This window comes from Podarcis pityusensis, assembly GCF_964106645.2.
Source record: "Podarcis pityusensis genome assembly, chromosome: Z".
NCBI classification, from domain to species: domain Eukaryota; kingdom Metazoa; phylum Chordata; class Lepidosauria; order Squamata; family Lacertidae; genus Podarcis; species Podarcis pityusensis.
In genome coordinates this window covers 33,101,264-33,120,985 of record NC_138044.1, presented here as the reverse complement: position 1 = coordinate 33,120,985, position 19,722 = coordinate 33,101,264, and the positions used below count along the sequence as shown (strand labels likewise).

The window sequence follows — 19,722 nt, the reverse complement described above, 5'->3', positions numbered from 1 at the left end:
AGCTCTGGTGTAGAACCAGTCCCAGAAAGAGAGATGCCAAGTTTAAAAGGTTTGGAGGCTGAGGGGACTGAAGGCACTTGAACTGCCTCATCCAATGCCCTAACAGTGTGTTGCTGGCAGGGAGGGTGAAGAAAGGCTCTTGCAGTCCTCCTGTCATTTTGCGGATTAAAAAAAAAAAAAAGGAACGCCACTATTTCCTCCCTTTGAGATCTAAAAACTTGCCTGGTTTGGGGGAATTTCGGCTGCTAAGAAAAACTCAGGGTCATTTAGAACCAAGACATTTCCCAGTCCTCTCCCCACTCTGGTATAACTCCCAACCACCCCAACAAAAACCCCTACCAAGCTCAGAGCTGTGACATCATTTGGGCCAGGCCAGAGTTCTCAAAAATGGTGGGGAGGGATGATCCAGTACTAGAGAAGGAGAACCAATATAGCCTCATGGCCTCTAAGGTTGCAGCCTCAAATGCCATCTTTATGCGACACAGAAAACTATATGGATGGGTGTAAATTGTGGGTGGGATGGGTGATTTAACTAAGCTCCACTGTGAATATAATCAGATTGTGTGCATGCCTGCTTTTTCCTTTAATGTTTGTCTATAAGCCTTATAGACTTACCAAGTAGCGTTTTGTGAAAAGTTTTTACGCCTGTTGTCTTGAGATACTAATTTCTGTGCTAAAAATGAAGAAGGGTGCAAAACAGTACAGGGTGGGGGATCAACACAACTTACTAGCACTATTATCAAACCCAAATTGTCTGTACATGTATACACATATAAACAAGCCCTTAACACCTCCACTCTCCAAACTGCCTCTGGGTATAACTCTGAATATCCTTGGGCTTCTCCAGGCAACCTGTTTATTGAACATTCATCCTGATCTGTTTGTGGGGAGGTTATACAACAATGTGCATTCATCTTTATTTGTTTGCGTGGAGGTTATACATCTTCCTGCCAATTGATCGTTGTCCCATATTTTTTAGTGCATTTACCCATCTCTTTCCTAGCTGCAAGCAGTCCAATTTTGAGGGTGTCTGTGTGTGTGATAACGGTTTTGTTACACCAGAGGGCTTTAATTCATGAATTGCACAAACCCAGATTTCTGGTATGCCAGTGAATCCCTCTCATTTAAAAAAAAAAAGACAATCTGGAGACAACCTTTATAACATGAATCCAGCAGGCACATATTCCACTGGATGCGACCCTGTTTTGTTTTCTCTTTCAGGTCCTACTTCCCTTATCTAACACCTCCTGCAAGTGAGAGGCTTTGTCTAACCAGTTCCTCAGCAGCTGCTACTCTCCCTTCCTCTCTCCTCCCCTCTGTGTGACAGACTTCACTCGGATCCTTAAGGGGACATCCTCAGCAGAAGCTCACCAGAATCCTTGCAGGGTTTGGCTTCCAGGAGAGCACTCCTTGGTGTATCTTCAGAGCATTTCCTTTGGAAGGGCAATCCAGGGTTACGTACCCCAAATCCAGATGAGGTCAAAACTGGATGTTGACACATGTCTAGATTCAAGGAACTCTGAAAGGAAGGAAACAAGGGCACATGGTGGTGCCTTTCTGTGCAAACTACAAACTGACATGAATAGCTTTCCCCCCACCCTCTACAGTTTGTGTTGTGGACTGTCGCTTTTTCTGGGCCAATTTTGGGGTTGAGTCAGGAAGTGGCCTATGGTGGATTTTGGCCAAGTGAAATGATCTGTGGCCTTCACAGGATGGTGGTTTTATGGGGACTGGAATTGTCTCACAGTGACCGATAAACCATGAAGAACCTTTAAGCTGGGAAGAAATCCAAAACCTTTATAATTAAAAAAAAAAAAATCAGAAGAGTTGGTATGTTGCAAAAGGAACTTGCAAGCGCCCGGGTACCTCCATATCTTCCAAGGTCAGTGGGAGGAAGAGACAAGGCCCAGATTAAATCTCATGGGAAAACAAGGGAGAGGAGCAGGCTTTAAAACATATTGTTCCAATGGCAGTAACAGCAGCCTTATGTGAGAGAAGCTTTATAACAGAGAGCCTTATTGTTTTAATTTACATATTTATATATATACATAATATATAAATACATATTATATATATTGTATTTAAGCACTGTAATGGACTTCCTCATGCATTAAATTCTAATTCCTTGTTATGTGTTTACTTTGGATTTGCAGTTCTGCTCTGTTCCGAAATCTGCTTTTTTATGTGATGGGAGTCAGCTCCCTCTCTTCTCTTTGTCTGCCCCAGCAGCTGCTTCCAAAGAGCCTAGGCCTGCCTGCTTCCTTTTGGAGTTGGAATAATCTCCACCTGAGTGACCTCCTGCAAACAAAGGTGGTTGGGAGTCAGAATCTGTTGGCATCTATAGAGTTTATTTACGCATTGTGCTATGGGGTCCAGTCCCTCCCTCTTTGGATCAATTTGTGTGTGGCAAACTTAAGAAGCATATGGATAGCTGCTACTTTGAGCTTCCTATGCATAGTGGTCTTAACCAAGTCACACAGGTCAAATGCAGTACAAAATATTCAGTTGCAGGAGCACTTGAAAGCATAGTATGTCTGCGCTTCTGAGTGACCAAAAAAGGACTTCTTTTGAACTGCACTCAGCAGCACAGCTAGTTATGTTGGAAAATAAACAGGCGTCCCCATTTCCTTTCAGGTAGATTGCAACTATTCAGAAGGACTGGCGTCTGAATAGTTAGGCCTCTAGTTAGGCTGGGTCGCTTAGATTTAACCTAGTGTGATCCCATAATCATTTTAACATTGGGGGAATTTTTAAATCTGGGCTGTTGTTGATCAGGCAGCTCAAGGCTCTTTCCTTGGTTAGCAATTGCTACAGTGGAACTGCTGCCTCCATATCTCCAACTGAGAGAAAGTTATGGAATGTGGCTCATTTCCCGGACTGAGATAGCAACGACACCAGATGTTCTGCATCTCCCATAGGCTACAAGACAAAAGAAAAGAAACAGAGAGGCATGGCCAAAAAAAAAGCATTGGAAACCACTGCCATTAAGGTCAGCTCTCAGTGGTATTATGGCCTTGATTTGTGCAGTTCCCATTCTAATCCCAAACACGCCGGATTAGCACAAAGCATACTATGCCTTTCATGTAGCCCAAATCTTCTGGTGCTGCAGAAACCACTTGGGTGCTGTGTTAACAGACCTGGCCCATTCCAAGAGCAGTCTTGGCACAAGGTTGTTGTACACCATAAGTTTCCCATTTAAACTTGAAAATTTCTCACCTCTCCTCTTTAAGGAGAGGCAGATAAACATCACAGTCATGGCCTATTCACTCAGGACTTATCCCCTAGCTGGGCACTGGGGATCCAGTAGAATCGACTGGCATCGCAGGATCCCCTGAAGCTGGTGTCCATGATAGGCTGTGTTTTGGGGATGCAGGTGACAAATTTACAAGGGAAAAGGCAGCTCATGACAACTAATGGAAGTGTTCTAGTGTAGGTAACTATGCCCTAAACCTATGTTTGTTGGTTAAAGGTGCTAATCTATGGTAAAAGGCGATTAACAGTGGGCAGTAAATTGTAAGCAAAGACAGTGTGTGGAATCTAGTTTAGATTTAAGCATTTGCCTTTTGCTGCATTCAGTGTTGTATATCATGTCCGTGGCTGGTTCTTTGTGGGTGTTGCTTGCAGAGTATATACACAGTCAAAGCTGCTACCTCAAAAACTAAAAAAGATAGTTATACGTTTGAGGTCTGCCTCAACTTTCAAGTAGCAGTATTGCTAAATGGCTGAACGCAATCCCTTAAAAATGCAAGTTATAGAATGGGTTTTGTGAAGTCCAAGGCTGGTGGTGCTATGGGTCACAATGTAATTTACCAGCATTTATGGATTGTAAGGAATGTCACATGTGCTGAAAGCATTGTAGGTTGTGAGGGTTGTTGTAGCACGTTGTCATAAATTTGTGTGGGGTTTATGTTAGTGGACTGCTACAGCATGTTGGCTGTTGAGAATCTTGTAGGCTCCCAAGAAGATGAGGAAAATACTAAACAAAGTGGGCTGATTTGTGTCACACAGTAGCTGTAGAAGGAAGTGGGTTTTTTAGGCCATCGACATTGTAGGCACTGCCAGTTATACTGTATGAGCATGATTTAAAGCATGACAAAGAGCATTCCGTTTAATATTCTGTAATGGTGGACCTTTAAGTCTAGGCCAAGAATGTTCTTAGCAGGCATATGCCAATTCTTCCTCCCAAGGAAATACTCTGGTTTGATGGTTGAACCTCTAAAAAGCCTAGCAGAAATCACCATTGTACAGTGGTACCTCTGGTTAAGAACTTAATTCATTCTGGAGGTCTGTTCTTAACCCGAAACTGTTCTTAACCTGAGGTACCACTTTAGCTAATGGGACCTTCCCCTGCACCGCCGCTGAGTGATTTTTGTTCTCATCCTGAAGCAAAGTTCTTAACCCGAGGTACTATTTCTGGGTTAGCGGAGTCTGTAACTTGAAGCGTCTGTAACCTGAAGCATCTGTAACCCGAGGTACCACTGTAGTTGTTTCTGAATTGTATTTTAAAATAAAACAAACACCACATGCCATCTTAGTTTTGAAAGAAACTGAAACTCCACTTTGGAATTGGGCCTTAGGTGGAGATCCCCAGGGGTCATGTAGTTACTCAAACTAGCAAGAAGGAGAGGTTAGGACAGAGATTGAGAACCTGTGCACTGTCAGTGATTTGCTCTCATCACCCTTGATCACTGGCCAAGCTGGCTGAGACTGATGAGAGCTGGAATCCAATATTTGGAGACCCACAGATTCCCTATCCCTGCCTTGGCTTACATGATCTGCTGAGAGGAGGAAATCTGTGTCCTGTGTTTCCTCTTTTCATGTTTTTGAAGGAACACATAGTGTTCCTTTCTTGAGGTGAGAAGCATGTTTCCTTTTCCTAAAGTGGCACATGAGCTGCAGTGCAAGCTAAGCAATTTTAAGTCTTGGACGTAATGATCCTGGCATTCAAAGAGAACAGGATGGGCTTGGGGAATGTATATTGTTTTACTTTAAAATATGGTAAACCCAGCCCTCCTGTTTCTTTCTCATGAATGAAACCCTGGGCTTAGGTCCCAAAGTCCTGTCATTATGGAACTACTGTATGTGAGTTAAGTGCTGATATTGTATATGATCAGGGGCTTGGTACCCACGTTAGCCCACAAAACCAGGATATTGACAAATGGCAAATCCACACTCATGGGTAGTCAGAAGCAAAGGAAGAATGGGGCTTTCAACTAGGAAATCAACAAATCTTCTTCAGTTTCTCGTTTTCCCACATCAGCTTGTAATTTCTTTTTTAAATAACTCCATGTGAAAACTCATCAGCATATGATGTCCAAAGGTTCTCTAATATATTTGAGTACATTTTGTGTAACATACACATTTTTGCAAACAATTTGCCCTAATATAATGCATTTTGGGATATGTTATATTCTTGAATTTTTATATATGCATTATTAATGGACATTTTACCGTGATATAGTGCATTTTTTTGTACACGTTACATGGCTTGAGGAATGCATTTGAGGAAGTGCAACTTCTGAAGGACAGCTGTGTTTCGGTTCTCATGTGGCTTTGGAAAGTGTGAATTAGGTAGAATCGCCTTGTTATGTGAAATAAGTACAGGTAACTCACAGCTTATGTGTGTTTAACATGTGTGATTTCAACTTTACGCGGTTGAAGGCCAGCTGGTTGAAATCAAACAAATTAAATGCAGGGGAGGCAGAGCTTAAATGTTCTTTTTGCCCAGGGTTTTCCTGATGCGGAAAGGGCTTTTAAGCTCTCAGATTTGCTTACCAAGCTGGGGGGGGGGCGGTGTCGGTCCATTTAGCATGCAGGCTCTGGAACATAAAATTGTGTGTGGGCGGTTCCAAGGGGGTGGTTTGTGTATACGCATTTTTGCATATACGTGCCATCCCTGGAATGTACCCCCACACAAGACGTGACTGCCTTGTACTTTCTTTCTTTTCCCTACTTTTAACCTTTAACTCTTGTATAGAACAGGTGATTTGTGGTGGGGCAGTTTTTCAGTCAGAAGCATGGAGAGAGCAGCACATACCCAAATCCCATCTTCCACCCAGTCCTTACAAGGCAGAGAAGCCCACTCATTCATCCAACTGGTCTTATCTACCCCTCGGTGCTCTTCCTTCATCTCGTCTGCAGTGGCCGAAGACAGAATGCGGACAATATTGTTAGTAGGCCATATTAAGAAACTTTTGTTGTTTAATCTGATCGCTTTCTACAGTGCTAGGATGTGTAGGTTCTTGATTCTTTTGTTTGTATTTATAGTATTGCAGCATTATTCTTAAATTTTATGAACCATCACCCAAGCTAATTTACACGTTAAGCCAACCAATTTACTTATCAGAAAGTAAAACCTTAAGTCCTGTGCCTCTGCCCCTAGCATTAGAGGAATTGCAGTCGCCTATTGCACTTGGCAGAATTTGTGTTGCATTTGAAGTATATATAATTTATTTTCCAGTGTGCCAATAAGAGACAGAAATTAATATGGTGAGAGGCCTGAAAATTGTCCTGAAAAGGACAATTGCTCTGTAGCATGTGGTAGATCCCTCAATCTCACACTTTCATTATTAGTTCTCCCCGCCACCCCATCCCACTTTCTGAATAACATTGGGAACCCAGAACCCTGTTCATTAGCGTTGCAACTTCCCACTGCAAATAACAAGAGATTTCCTCTCCGCTGCCTACTCCCAGGAAATTTTGCTCATCGCTTTCCTAGCTCTTCACACAGAAGGACTGCAGCTTGGTCACTGGGGTGTGGGTGGGTGTTAATCTCTGTTGAAGCAATTGAAAGGGACACAATGAGTAATGAGGGATTTTTTCTAAAGGGAGCAGAACTAATAATGACTGGTTACAATGTGCTGTCTTCACTCAAGTTTTTTCCATTTCTGCTTTGGGAAAAAAGAATAAATTTGTATCTGAAGTGCTGTGTTGCTTCATTTTTTTGTTTTGGAAGAATTTCCCCTTTCTTGAGAAAAGCACAAGGTACTTTTTTATGTTCCTTCTTTGCATGTGGCCTGGGAAAAAATGCTTTTAAAAGATTTCCCCCCCCAAAAAATTAGGACCTATACCAACACTTCCATTTGTCCTGTGTTTTCTTCCACTTGTTGCACTGCAGATTAATGAAATGGGACATCACCATTTCAACATTTCCCTCAATGCCTTAGCTACACTAGAAGGGATCGTGGAAAAGTTAAAATGGCAGATTTTAAGCTATATCTAGGAGATGCCATTCAGGGACATGGGTCGCGCTGTGGTCTAAACCACTGAGCCTTGGCCTTGCCGATCAAAAGGTCGGCGGTTCAAATCCCTGCAACGAGGTGAGCTCCCGTTGCTTGGTCCCAGCTCCTGCCCAACCTAGCAGTTCAAAAGCATGCCAAAAAGTGCAAGTAGATAAATAGGTACCGCTCTGGCGGGAAGGTAAACGGCATTTCCGTGCACTGCTCTGGTGTCGCTGTTCTGTTGTGCCAGAAGCGGCTTAGTCATGCTGGCCACATGACCCGGAAAAACTGTCTGTGGAGCAGACAAATGCCGGCTCCCTCAGCCTGTAAAGTGAGATGAGAGCCGCAACTCCAGAGTCATCTGCGACTGGACTTAACTGTCAGGGGTCCCTTTACCCCTTAGGAGATGCCATATACTGTACTTACGGGATGAGGATAAGCAGATGACACTGAGGAGCAGCGTCCTGCAGATGCTGAGGATCCCGTTAACCTTGCATGCATGCATGCATTTTTAAATACCCTCCCTGTCTTCCCTGACCAAGTGCAAAACCTGTTTGCCAGGGCAACAGCAAGAATAATCAACACCACCAAGAGCATCAATCCCTTTCTCAAAACACCTTCAGCTTTATTTCTATTCATTGGATGCCTCATAAATGAGTTCTCTAGGCACTGTACAGCTATAGCACAATACAATTTTTTTAAAAATCTGCAAAGAATCTTTGGGGCAGGGGAATGGAAATCATAACCCATCTCTTCCACCTGAAATTTTAGACTTTGCTTTTGGTGGCAAAGAGGAGGTTTGTTTTCCGAGTACACGTGCAGCGGCTGAATGCGGATGGCAAGATGACCCTGTATAGCACTTTTTTGCAGACAGTTCTTCAGTTGAGGAAGGAAACTGAAGAGAATACCAGCAGACCCAAGAAGGGGCAAGCATGCTTGTTTTCTTAGGTGTAGATGCAATGGCAGTTCCCTCCTTGAGCCTTTGATTACTGCACCAGACCCTGAGTTGTCTGTTCTCAACTAGATGAGCTGGCCACATCAAAGATCATTAGCTAGCACACTTTCACTCTGACCCTGCTCCCCAATATCACCACAGACCACAGCTTTCCAAACTTTTTATGTTGGTGACACACTTTTTTAAAGAAACGCATCGTTTTGCAACAGTAATTCAGTTTTATTAGCAAACTGGAGGTTAAATTACCCCCTTTCCAGCCCTGGGAGGAGCACACTGCAGCCAACACACTAACATGTCGTGACACACAGTTTGGAAAGCTCTGCCCTAGACCTTAGCAACTGATTCTACAACCCACTATTTTTCATACCCGACTCTCTGTCTCCTCACTGGGTTTCCTCTTTCATCAGGTTGCGCTGTCTCAGGGTAGAAATGTTCAGCTCACCCATTGCTCCAGATCCAGTCAACTCCAGCACTTCGCTTTTGTCTCCTCTGCAGTGGGTGGCCAATGAAATATCTTCTGTATCTCCATCCTCCTTTCTTGACACCTCACTGTTGCCCCATAGAGAGTCTTGCCCCACAATCAGTTCTGCTTCCCTGCCTGTTTTCACTACTGGCTCTTTCCCCCTAACTTGCAGATCTGCTTGCTCTGTCTTGGAATCCTCCCCTCTCATTCCCATCTCCAGATCATCAGCTTTGAAGCTTATTTCTGCCTTGAACCATTCTTGGTCTACTTCATCTCCTTGTGCATCTTTGCACAGCCTAGATCTGTCACCAACTTCACTTCCTCCCTCCCTACATCCAGCCACCTCTCTGTGGCCACCCCCCTCCTCTCTGGCATGCTGTGATTCGAGGCTTATCACTTCCTTGGCCCTAACCTAACGTTATTTTCACATAATCACCAGTGGCCACTCTTTTAAAGTCTTCTAGGTCTGCCTCTCCCTCACAATGCTCTGGGCCTGCTTCACAGCAATGTGTCTCCTCTTCTGGAATGGAATGATCATTATCTTCTCTTCTTTTCTCTCCCAATTTTGTTTCTTTTTTAGGTTCCTTCTCCTCTCCAGTAGAATTCTCCTTTCTTGGCCCACCACAGTTTTCCCAGTCAGAACTGACCTTTTCCCTCGGTTCTGTTGACACACTTGCTTCTGTCTTTGATCCTTCCTGAAGGATTTGGAAGTCATCTTTTTCACTACTTTCCTGAGGGCTCTCCACTATAACTCCATCCTTGGGATCCTTTGCTCCAAAGCCCTTATCACCCTGTACCCCTGACAATTCAACAGTTTGGGCTTCCCGTTTCCCACAACTTTCTTCATATCCTTCTGTCTCTCTTGGGAAGTTCTCTGTTCCAATGCCCACTCCAATCTCACAAGGTCCTTCAATTAACCCTTCCCCTACGCTGCTGTTCACATGGTTTCCTGCAACTCCCTCTAATTCCTTCCCAGAGCTCCCAGGGACGGCTCTTCTTTCTGCATCCTTTTCCTCCAGCACTGGAAAATCCACTTCTCTGTTTTGATCCCAAGCCCCAGAATTAATCTCTTCCACTTTCCCCCTCTGTTCTTCAAGCTTCCACTGCCCGAACTCTAACTGTTCCTTGCTTCCAGAGGTTTCACAGCCTGTCAGGTCATCTCCAGAATGACTCTCCATCATTCCTTTATCTTTATTTCCCATTTCCTCTTCCCTCACTTTCTGAGGGGTGATGTCCTCTTTGTCCATTTCGTCTGTCTTCATTAGGAGTCCATCCTCTTTCTCTGCTAAGTTCCCTTGCTCTGTTGCTTCTGTTGCACCCATCCACCTCCCTTCTTCTCTTCCTCTCTCAGGCCTCAGGGTTTCTTGATTCTTTTCCTCTGTTTGTGAGCCGAGGCTAGAATCTGACAGCTTTTCTGTCTCCTCCATTGCTCTCCCCTCAGTTTCTCCTTTAGGAGGAGGCTGCTGGAAGAGATCTTTGTACTTCTTGCGGTCTTCTACGTGCTTCTTCCTCATCCTCTCCCCCAAGAGCTTCAATTCTTTCCTCACAGCAGCAGTCAGCGATGGATCCAGGTGGGCCACCCTCAAAAAGTCTGTTCGGGCCTCCTTTTCATTCCAGACAGCAGCGTGGGCTTTAGCCCGTTTGAAATAAGCCTTGACATTTTCTAGCAAAAGAACAAAGTCAGTTGGTTTGCTAGCTCTCATATACAAATCTAATAAATTACAGAGTTAAAAGCCACCGCTCTCAGTATTCTGCTTTCCTGGGCCATGTAAGGATAGGGTGTTTCTTACGTTGTCATCTGAGTGGACCACATGAGACTGAAGTCAGGCCACTTGGGTTACACAATGACTGTGTACACAACATACATTTAAAGCGCAGTTCCTCCCACCAAAGAATACTGGGAATTGTTGCTCACCCCTTACAGATGTTTTAAGAAAAACTGCTCCCTTTCCCTTATGGGGCATTCCGGAGCCCATACAGAGCCCTATCGGTAGGAGAAAATAGCAGAGTATATTGAGAAGTAAAGCGGCTAGTAAGCCTGATCTTTATTCACGAACCATTGCAACCCACCACGCGCAGGAGGGAGGACAACCCTGAACAATACTTCACAAGGCCTTTTGAAATTGCCCACCCTGTACCCCAAGACCACCACCCCTAAACACCATACATACATCACAGAAAGAGGCGGTCTACAGCAGAAATCCTACCTACCTGATAATGGTCACTGATTGTATTACCTGGGCAGCCTGGCCTTTCTTTTGTGATGGTTAATACTTTAGGCCACAGGCTCACCCTATTCATACACAAATGTGCCCTTAAGACAGGATTTGCAAGCAAAAAGACAATGGCAAGGCTTTCTCTCTTTGCCTCCCTTCCTGCAGAGGAATATTTGAAGTAATTTGGGAGAGTCAAAATGGCTTCAGGATTGCTCTCCCGTACTATTTCAGACACACAGTTCATATATTTAGATATGTGTACATTTATGAATATTCCATATTTGGGACCTTAAAATTATAACACAGAGCTAAAATTAACAGCACCCTTAACAATAATTATTTGCAGGGGTGTGTGCTTTAAATGTATGGTGTGTACACAGCCTAAATCTCTCTCTCTCAGAGGTACCAGTAGCTTTGTGTAAAATTGCCACATGACGATGGGTTAATAAAACCAAACTCCACTGTTGATGTTTCCTCCTCAGTTATTCACTGAGACACAATGCGGTAGGATCACACATAATGCTGAACCGGAGCTAAAGAACTTGTGGTGCTCCAAATGCTGCTGCCCACAACTCCCATCTTCCCTGGCCATTAAACGTGCCGATTGCAGTTGGAATCCAGCCCTGGGCTCACATGCTCCTACTCTCCTCCTCCTGCACATTGGGAGAAAGACTTCAGCTGAGTTTACATTCAGTTTCAAAGAATTCAGCTGTATTTGGCCCCTAGGCCTGCGCTTCCCCACTCCTGCTAGGGAGCCTTGTTGCTGTGCTGATCATGTGACACTTGTGATTGTGGGAAGGAAGAGATGGACTTATGGAGGGAGGAGACCCTGCCAAAGCATCTTGCCCAACAGCACCCCAAAACCTGGAACCAGTGCTGAACCTTGTGGTTTCACAATCACGATGCATGAATAATTTGGTAAGTAGCGTAGAACACTGTGTTCTCAAAACCCCAACTTTAATTAATAATAATATTGATGATCTAGACCTCAAGACTGCAAAAGCAGGCTATTGATACAGACAGTGACTATTTTGCACAGGGTTTCTGTTCCCGGCCCCTGCACACATTGGCAGGGCGTGCATAAGTGCACCCCACTCCACCCTTATTCCACCCCCTTCTGCCTTCTTCCAAAAGGACCTGTGCGTCAGTGATTGCATGTCAGTTGGATGCATCTAAACTAGTATCGAATGTTTGCTTTGCTCTTTTTGGAAGCATAAATAACTCAAAGGAACAAAGCGTGTGAGCTCACCCAGTCTTAACAAACTGCCCAAGTAATTGCATTGGTCATTGATGTTTTCAGGGTGGCCAATAAAATTGTATGTGATGTGAGATGTGTAGTCTCAGGGCAACAGGAGGAATGCTGGAACACATCTCTATGCTCATGCAATTTAGGGCCCTGGCACATGCAGAAAAGGATAGAGGAGGGTTCTGCAAGTAGCGAGCTGAAGGAACCACTCACCATTGTTCTTCTGCAGGAGGTCGGTTGTGTGCTCCAGCACCTCATAATACTCCCCCAACTCCAGCTGGCACTGACAGTAGTTCAGCACAAGAGGTGTAATGAGATTCTCCAGCTTCATCCAGTCTTCATCCCACGGCTTCTCCTGTGGAGAAACCCAGCAAAGAACAAGATGGTGGGTTTGGAGAAGAGTTGTAGCTTAGTGGTAAAGGCACCTGCTTTGCAGGTTTTGCATGCTGGTCCCAGGTTCCATCACCAGCATCTCCAGCTAAGGTTTGGAATAGTGCACTAAGAGACAGAGACCCCTGCATTGAAGCCAGTGTTCAGGGTGGGACACGGCAGCATACATCAGAGACATGGAGGCCAACAAGCTCATTCATGGCAAAAGAGAACACCTAGCTAATTAACAAAATGATTTATTTGCATCCACCTTTTCTCACAGAGAGCTCAGAATACCTTAAAAATGGATCCCCAGGTGATCTAGACACCGACCAGGTGAAATACAGCTTAACTTTAGGGGTGGCAAGTCATCAGACATGCTAAGTCCTTCATGGGGAATGAGTGGTCCAAGAATATAGTCCAACACTGGACATTCCAAACCAGGGGTCAGCAAACTTTTTCAGCAGGGGGCAGGTCCACTGTCCCTCAGACCTTGTGGGGGGCCAGACTATATTTTGAAGGGGGGGGGGAACACAATTTCCTATGCCCCACAAATAACCCAGAGATACATTTTAAATAAAAGGACACATTCTACTCATGTAAAAACACGCTGATTCTCAGACTGTCCGTGGTCCAGATTTAGAAAGCAATTGGGCCGGATCCGGCCCCTGGGCCCTAGTTTGACTACCCATGTTCAAAACCTTCATTTTATGGTCCATATTGTAGGGATGGAAGAACCTTTGGCCCTCCAGGGACTGTTGCACTACAAATTCCACCACCATCTTGCACTGCAAGGCTATTCTGACATAGGCTGATGGGAGTTGCAGCCCAATAACTTCTGCTGCCTTCGTGCCCCCGCTCTCACCAAATTAAGCGGCAGCTGGGTTGCTCCTCAAAATGTCCACACTCAACTCCTCTATCCAGGGGCAGGGAAGGTGAACAGTGCCGTGTGCTACAAAGCTTCCCTCTTTCTGGCAGTGGCAGAAGTAGCAGATCAGGTAGAGCACTGCCTCCTGCACTTCCGCTGCCTGAGGCGGGTTCTTCTCCTTGCTTCATGGCTCTGATTATGCATATTTATACCACCTTTTGATTTTCAAATTAAAAAATCATAGGAACAATTCATATGAGAAGGAAATGCAAAAAAGGTTTTAGAAAAGAACAATGGAAATAAAAAATATCTAAATAAACCCAGACATTAGAATGGCGGCAAGATCTTGAAAGCCATGTGATACAATCAACAGAACTAAAATTTTGTCTAAAAGGCCTGGGATATTTTGTTGTTGCTGCTGCTGCAAAGGTCTTTACATGGTGCCAAGAAGACGACAAAAAACACACCAAACAGACCTCTCTGGAGAGAGCATTTCATAATTGAAGGGGACACCACTGAGAAGACCCTGTCCTGGGCAACTACCCCGCTTGCCTTAGATGGTAACAACAGAAAGTCCTACTCTACAGGCAGTCAAATATGGAGACAGGCAGCCTGTTTATAGCCAACATATTTTAAATCAATTACTTTTTTATTTTATCTCCACCCAACTCTTACCTTGGCCTGGATATTGCGCAAGCAGATGATAGCTTCCTGGTATTTCTCTGCCGCTTCCTTGAATTTCCTGGAAAGGACCAGTCGGTTACCCTCCGTGTGCAGCTTTGGCACAGCCAGCAGCTTCTCCTCGTTGTTCATGGCCCACGTATCCCGCTTGTAGGAAGAGGGATCCTCTACCTAGATAGGATAGAAAACCACAGTTATTACAGGGGAACCCCCACTTACACAGGGGTTCCATACTAGGACACCTGCAAGAGGGGGATTCCCACATTCTGCGCCATCTCCTTTTCGGTGCTGAAAACTGGGAAAGTGCTAGCTAGGCTTTGGGAACGAGGTGAGAAGACTCTAGGATCCTACCAGAGCTTCACACCTCCTCCCCAAAAGCCCAGTGCTTTGCTTACCCAGCTTTAATAATAATAATAATAATAATAATAATAATAATAATTTATTTATACCCCGCCCTTCCCGGTTCAAAAAACCGGGCTCAGGGCGGCTAACAACAGATTTAAAACACTTAATTGATGCAACAAAAAACAGTATAAAATACAATATAAAACATGAATAACAATAAATTCAGAATTCAAAAATCAGTTTAGGAGGAAAATCCATCCAATAAACATTGGATGATCACCAGGGCTAGCTTTGAGATGGCACCCCCATTGGCTCAGCGCCCAGTGCATGTGGACAGCTCTAATATCTGCCCCTGGACCTCCCAGTACAAAGATTTCTGAGGGAGCTGCAGCAGAGAAGGTCCGCTTACTAAGTCACCAGCCAGTTCACAGAAGATGGTGGAAGCACCTGGACAAGGCTTTCTGAAAACGTAAGCTGTGCATAGGCAGGCTGACAATAGGAAAACAGCACATCAGGGATGAGGTAAGTTGAACCCTTTTCTCTGACGAGCCGGTTTTCAAAGTGCAAGGACCTTGGGGTGGGTGAGAGGGTGATTTGGGCAGGAATGCTTCTTCCCTCCAACTGCGGTGGTAGAATCCACAAAAAGCTTTTGCATCTGACACAGCTGGGCAGAAACTGGTACTCATTGGCACTGACTGCCATGTCAGTGGCATGTAGTAGCCAGAATGATGCTGGATTAGGCCTGGGGAACAGTGGGCTGGAAGGCTCAAATCCCCACACAGCCGTGGTGTTCACAGAGTGTCCATGGCCAGCTGCTGTCTCCCAGGCTACTTCACAGGGGTGTTGTGAGGGTAAAAAGGGGGGGAGGGTGTGATAAACCAATCGACCTCCTTTGGAGGAAAGGGGAATATAAAGGTCATAAATAATCATCCATTGATGAGATAGATGGTGGCAACGGCACGTTACACAACGGAACTGTAGTTTCCTTCTGATTCTCCCACTCACTTTGAACAGCTCCATAATGAAAATAAGGGGCTGTGGCGTCTGCTGCAGTTCATCCAGGTCTGCGTGGCCTGTGGTATAGTAATCGAACATGTTGCCCATCCCACAGCGATGCTTCTGGCCCTCCAGAGGGTCCTTGCCCTCGGCAATTTTCCTCATGCCCTTGGAGACCAAGGCATACATTCCCGTGTGCTGAAATTGCAAAGGAGGTAACCATAAGACTGGGGCAGAGAGCATACAGGGCCTTGCATGGGAAATGCGATGTGCTACAATCAGATGTCCAAGAGGGAAGATGGTAGTTTTTCCTTAATGTAGGATCTGCATTAAAGGTAAAGGGACCCCTGATAATTAGGTCCAGTCGTGACCGACTCTGGAGTTGCGGCGCTCATCTCAATTTATAGGCCGAGGGAGCCGGCGTACAGCTTCTGGGTCATGTGGCCAGCATGACTAAGCCACTTCTGGCGAAACCAGAGCAGTGCACAGAAACTCCTTTTACCTTCCTATTTATCTACTTGCACTTTGACATGCTTACCTTCCCCCCTATTTATCTACTTACACTTTGACATGCTTTCGAACTGCTAGGTTGGCAGGAACTGGGACCAAGCAACGGGAGCTCACCCCATCGCGGGGATTCGAACCGCCAACCTTCTGATCGGCAAGTCCTAGGCTCAGTGGTTTAACTCATAGTGCCACCCACGTCCCTTAGGATCTGCATTATCTTAGCATAAAAAGGCACAACGTAGCCCATCCTGCTCCCAAGCGTCAGGCTAGGTCATTGGCATTCTCTTAGGACACTTCCAGACTATCGCTATTTTGGGACAGGATCAAGTCACTGGCAAATTCAGGTTGTGCAACTATAATGGATTGGGGAGTGGGGGAGAGAGGTCTTGCACAACAAGGCCACTCCCCCCCCCAAAAAAAAACCAGACTTTTTGTGATCAGGAAAGTGAGGGTAAGATGCACTGGGAAGTGCTGGATAACACTCGCTTTGATGCAGCAGCAGCATCTAACCTCCCCACAAAGAAGTCAGAACAAAGGTTCATTAGACAATGTTGGCTATTTAATCTTCCTGGAAACAAATCAGGATGGATGTTCAGTAAACAGGTGGCTTGGAAATAGCCCATAGTCAACTCACAATAAGAAACGGAAATTTGCCCAAGGCCTGAAGGCGAGAGGCATGTTAACAGGTATTTGAACCCACAGCCCGCCCCGCCCCCTCGAGTCCAAAACCCTTTGCAATTTTCCATCCCTGCTTTACTCCAGAATCTATCGCAAGAGGCACTTGATAAAATGAAATTGATTGATGAGGCATGTAGTTCAGTGGTAGAGTTCCTGCATTACATGCTGAGGGTAGGGTTAGGTTTCAAATTAAAATAATAAAGTAGCTGGTGATGGGAAAGACCATTTTATTCCCAAGACCCTGGAGATATGTAGCCAGTTAAACGTAGACTGTATTGGGTTACATGGACCAGTAATTTGGCACGGTATAAGGGAGCTTCCTACGTTCCAGACTTTGAAAAGGTGGAGTCTGGGGAACTATTTTAATGAATCTGGATAGCAAGGTCAAATGATGGGAGGTTGTGAGCATATTTTAGGATAGCCACTGTGGTGTTCTCCCGATGTTGATGGACTACAACTCCTATTTTCCTTGGCCACTGGCCATGCTAGCTGGGGAAGATGGGAGTTGGAGTTCAACAGCATCTGAAGGGTACCAGATGCTTGATAGTCAATTGCAAATAACTTTCTGCTAATTAGGGTAGGCATGAACTTGACAATTTCATGCGTTCAGGGTATGCCTGCCACAATTGCACACTCACAATAGCATCACACCAGAACTCTGCCACCTCGCCGATCCGCATGGAAGTTAGAAGGGTCTCCCACACCTCGATTTTGAACATCTTCCCCACAATAATCTCCATGGGGATGCCAGGGCCCCGGCTGTCATCTATCACCGTTCTCTCAAAGTTGTCTTTTAGCGTCTGGAAGTGGAATGTGATCTGGATCAAAGGCAAACTAAAGTTAATAATGGTTAGGACTCTAGTCAGCTCAAATCTAAACCTCTGGAAGTTCAGAACCACCTTTGCTTTGCCTTCCACAATGTTCTGGGGCAATTATTTATTGCCTCTCCCCATTGAATGGGACTCTGCTCAGTTTCCTCTTCCTATGTGGGAATTTTTGTCCTTTAAAGGTAAAGGACCCCTGGCAGTTAAGTCCAGTCACAAACGACTCTGGGGTTGCGGCACTCACCTCGCTTTACTGGCCGAGGGAGCCAACATTTGCCCGCAGAGTTTTTGCAGGTCATGTGGCCAGCATGACTATGCCGCTTCTGGTGAAACCAGAGAAGCATACAGAAACGCTGTTTATCTTCCCGCCAGAGCGGTACCTATTTATCTACTTGCACTTTGACGTGCTTTCGAACTGCTAACCAATAGCAAATGAGTGTCATAATTCCGAAAGCACATAACTGAAAGGTAGGACAGGAACTTAAATATGTAGGGCTGAGAGTAGGTCATTTAATTACAATGGGTCTACTCTGAATAGGGCTAGCACCTGACACAGCGCTTAGCCTCCACGGCTCTATAGACGTTAGGCATATTATACAACTGAAAAGGATTCACTGCCTTATTACTATGCGCTTTACTTCTGTAACTGAAAAACAGCTTTCTAAAGCCAGTAGTCAGAAGAGACAGAAGGCAGAGGAATAAAGAGGAGTGTTCCAGGTCAACCCTTCTGCTGTTTTTTACCTAATTACCTAAGAATCAATTACCTGCTGAATCAGATCAAAGGCCCACCTAGTCCAGCACCCATTTCCAACAGTGGCCAGCAACATGCATCCAGGAAGCCCATAAGCAGAACATGAAAGCAATTGCTCTTCCATGCTGCCGACCCCAGCCACTCAAATTCAGGGTATACTGTCTCCAAACATGGAGGTTCAATTTAGCCATAATTGCTAATAACTGCTGAAGAGCTCTAGCTCAGGGGCAGAGAGCATGCTTAGCATGCAAAAGGTCCCTATTTAAGTACCCAGCACCTCCAGCTGGGATTGAAAGTCTCCTGTCCAAAACCTTGGAAGAGCCATTGCAACTCAGTACAGTATATCGACAACCATGAGATGGTTGAGACGAGTTGGCATGGTATAAGACATCTTCCTATGATCCTATTTACACATTTTTAATGGTTTCTATGCTTGCAGCCATTTACCTTGCTCCCATCTTTGAAATCTGGCAACGGACCGTAACCGCCATGTAAAATCTTTTTCTTGACTCCTTCCACGTTAAGTAGATATGTTTCCTCCATGGCAGAGCTGCTAGCGGCTTTTTTTTCTTTTCCGGAGAACTCTTTAGATTGTTTTACAATGCCTTGCTGCAACAGACCCACTTCTACTCCCAATCTATTTTGATGGTACTAATGTCCAACCGACTCTAGAGAATTGAGCAGAAATTCTTCTCTGTGCAGACCCCTTCTGGAGGCAGAGATATTGTCCTGGTCCTTGTCACCTTCTCCAATGTGCTGGGAAAACAACACACTGAAGCTGCCTTCCTGATCCCCTCCTTGCCAGGCCAGGTTAATCCAGGATTTGCCTTCTTAGTAGGTATGAAATTAGATTAGGCTAGTCTAGTAAACAGAGAAATCCCCCAGCATCCTTCTAGAAGATGCTAGCAATTTCCTAGGGCTAGTTGAGAGTGTGAATGCCCCTCCGTAGAAAAATGCTTCCTCTACAAAAGAATGCTGGGCCATAAACCTCCCTCCCAGGGTTAACCAGAGATCAAATGGTGCCCCAGGTAAGGAATGTTTTTGGTACATTTGGAAAACCTTCTTTTCACACTTGTTAGATGCCTTTTTGTTGCAGCCCATTTCATGATTTAATGCATATTTTGCATCAATACCCAGGGTTGTTTCTATGTTAGTCCCACTTAGCTACCACTGAAATCAATGAAACTTGAAAGTCACAACTTATCTGATTTCAATGCAATCTAAGTACAACCCATGTTGTTGTTGTTTAGTCGTTTAATCGTGTGCAACTCTTCGTGACCCCATGGACCAGAGCACGCCAGGCACTCTTTTTTTTTTTTTTTAAATAAATGATATTTATTCCAGATTTAAAGTTCCAAAAAAGAAAAAGAAAAACCATACAAAATACAAAAAAAGCTTTAACCATAACAGAGCAAATGATAAACAAGTAAAAAAAAAAGAACAATAAGATAGAATAAAAAAGAAAACTTGACAAAAAATATGAAAATACATTAAGTTAAAATAAAACAAAAACAGATTAAACCTTTACATAACCTTTTCCCTTTACTTATTTCCATGACCTCCTCTCACCTCCCAGTTTTGTATTCTAGTTCAGATCGTGTTT

At 44.7% G+C, this 19,722-nt stretch overlaps 2 protein-coding genes across 10 annotated transcripts in view; one reads left to right on the top strand and one right to left on the bottom strand.

Annotated features, from left to right (window-relative positions):
* DRP2 (dystrophin related protein 2) overlaps positions 1–6,922 on the top strand; it is a 58,797-nt gene extending 51,875 nt beyond the window's left edge. For 6 of the 7 annotated variants that reach the window (XM_080990163.1, XM_080990168.1, XM_080990167.1 and 3 more), the window contains one exon: positions 1,222–2,139. Coding sequence is in view for 1 of the 7 variants with exons in the window: in XM_080990165.1 (XP_080846291.1) it covers positions 1,222–1,241 (20 nt within the window). In the remaining 6 variants the exon portion in view is untranslated. Of the gene's footprint in view, positions 1–1,221; positions 2,599–2,653 lie in introns of those variants that run through there. The other variant, XR_013981514.1, reaches the window with a different exon arrangement.
* Positions 2,195–19,419, bottom strand: LOC308468190 (aryl-hydrocarbon-interacting protein-like 1; the record flags this gene model as incomplete). Of its 3 annotated transcripts, XR_013981515.1 has the most annotated exons (7): positions 18,567–19,419; positions 17,183–17,362; positions 15,369–15,557; positions 14,013–14,189; positions 12,314–12,455; positions 8,543–10,301; positions 2,245–2,298 (listed from the first exon to the last, which is right to left on the bottom strand). XR_013981515.1 is itself a non-coding variant. In XM_080990170.1 (6 exons), the coding sequence occupies exons 1-6, from the start codon at positions 18,660–18,662 to the stop codon at positions 2,195–2,197; spliced, it is 888 nt and encodes a 295-aa protein (XP_080846296.1). In that variant the 5' UTR covers positions 18,663–19,419. The 3 variants fall into 3 exon arrangements, 2 of the variants coding, with proteins under 2 accessions (XP_080846296.1, XP_080846295.1); XM_080990170.1 differs by lacking the exon at positions 8,543–10,301 and having other exon boundaries at positions 2,195–2,298; XM_080990169.1 differs by lacking the exon at positions 2,245–2,298 and having other exon boundaries at positions 7,825–10,301.
* Between the last annotated feature and the right edge of the window lie 303 nt (positions 19,420–19,722).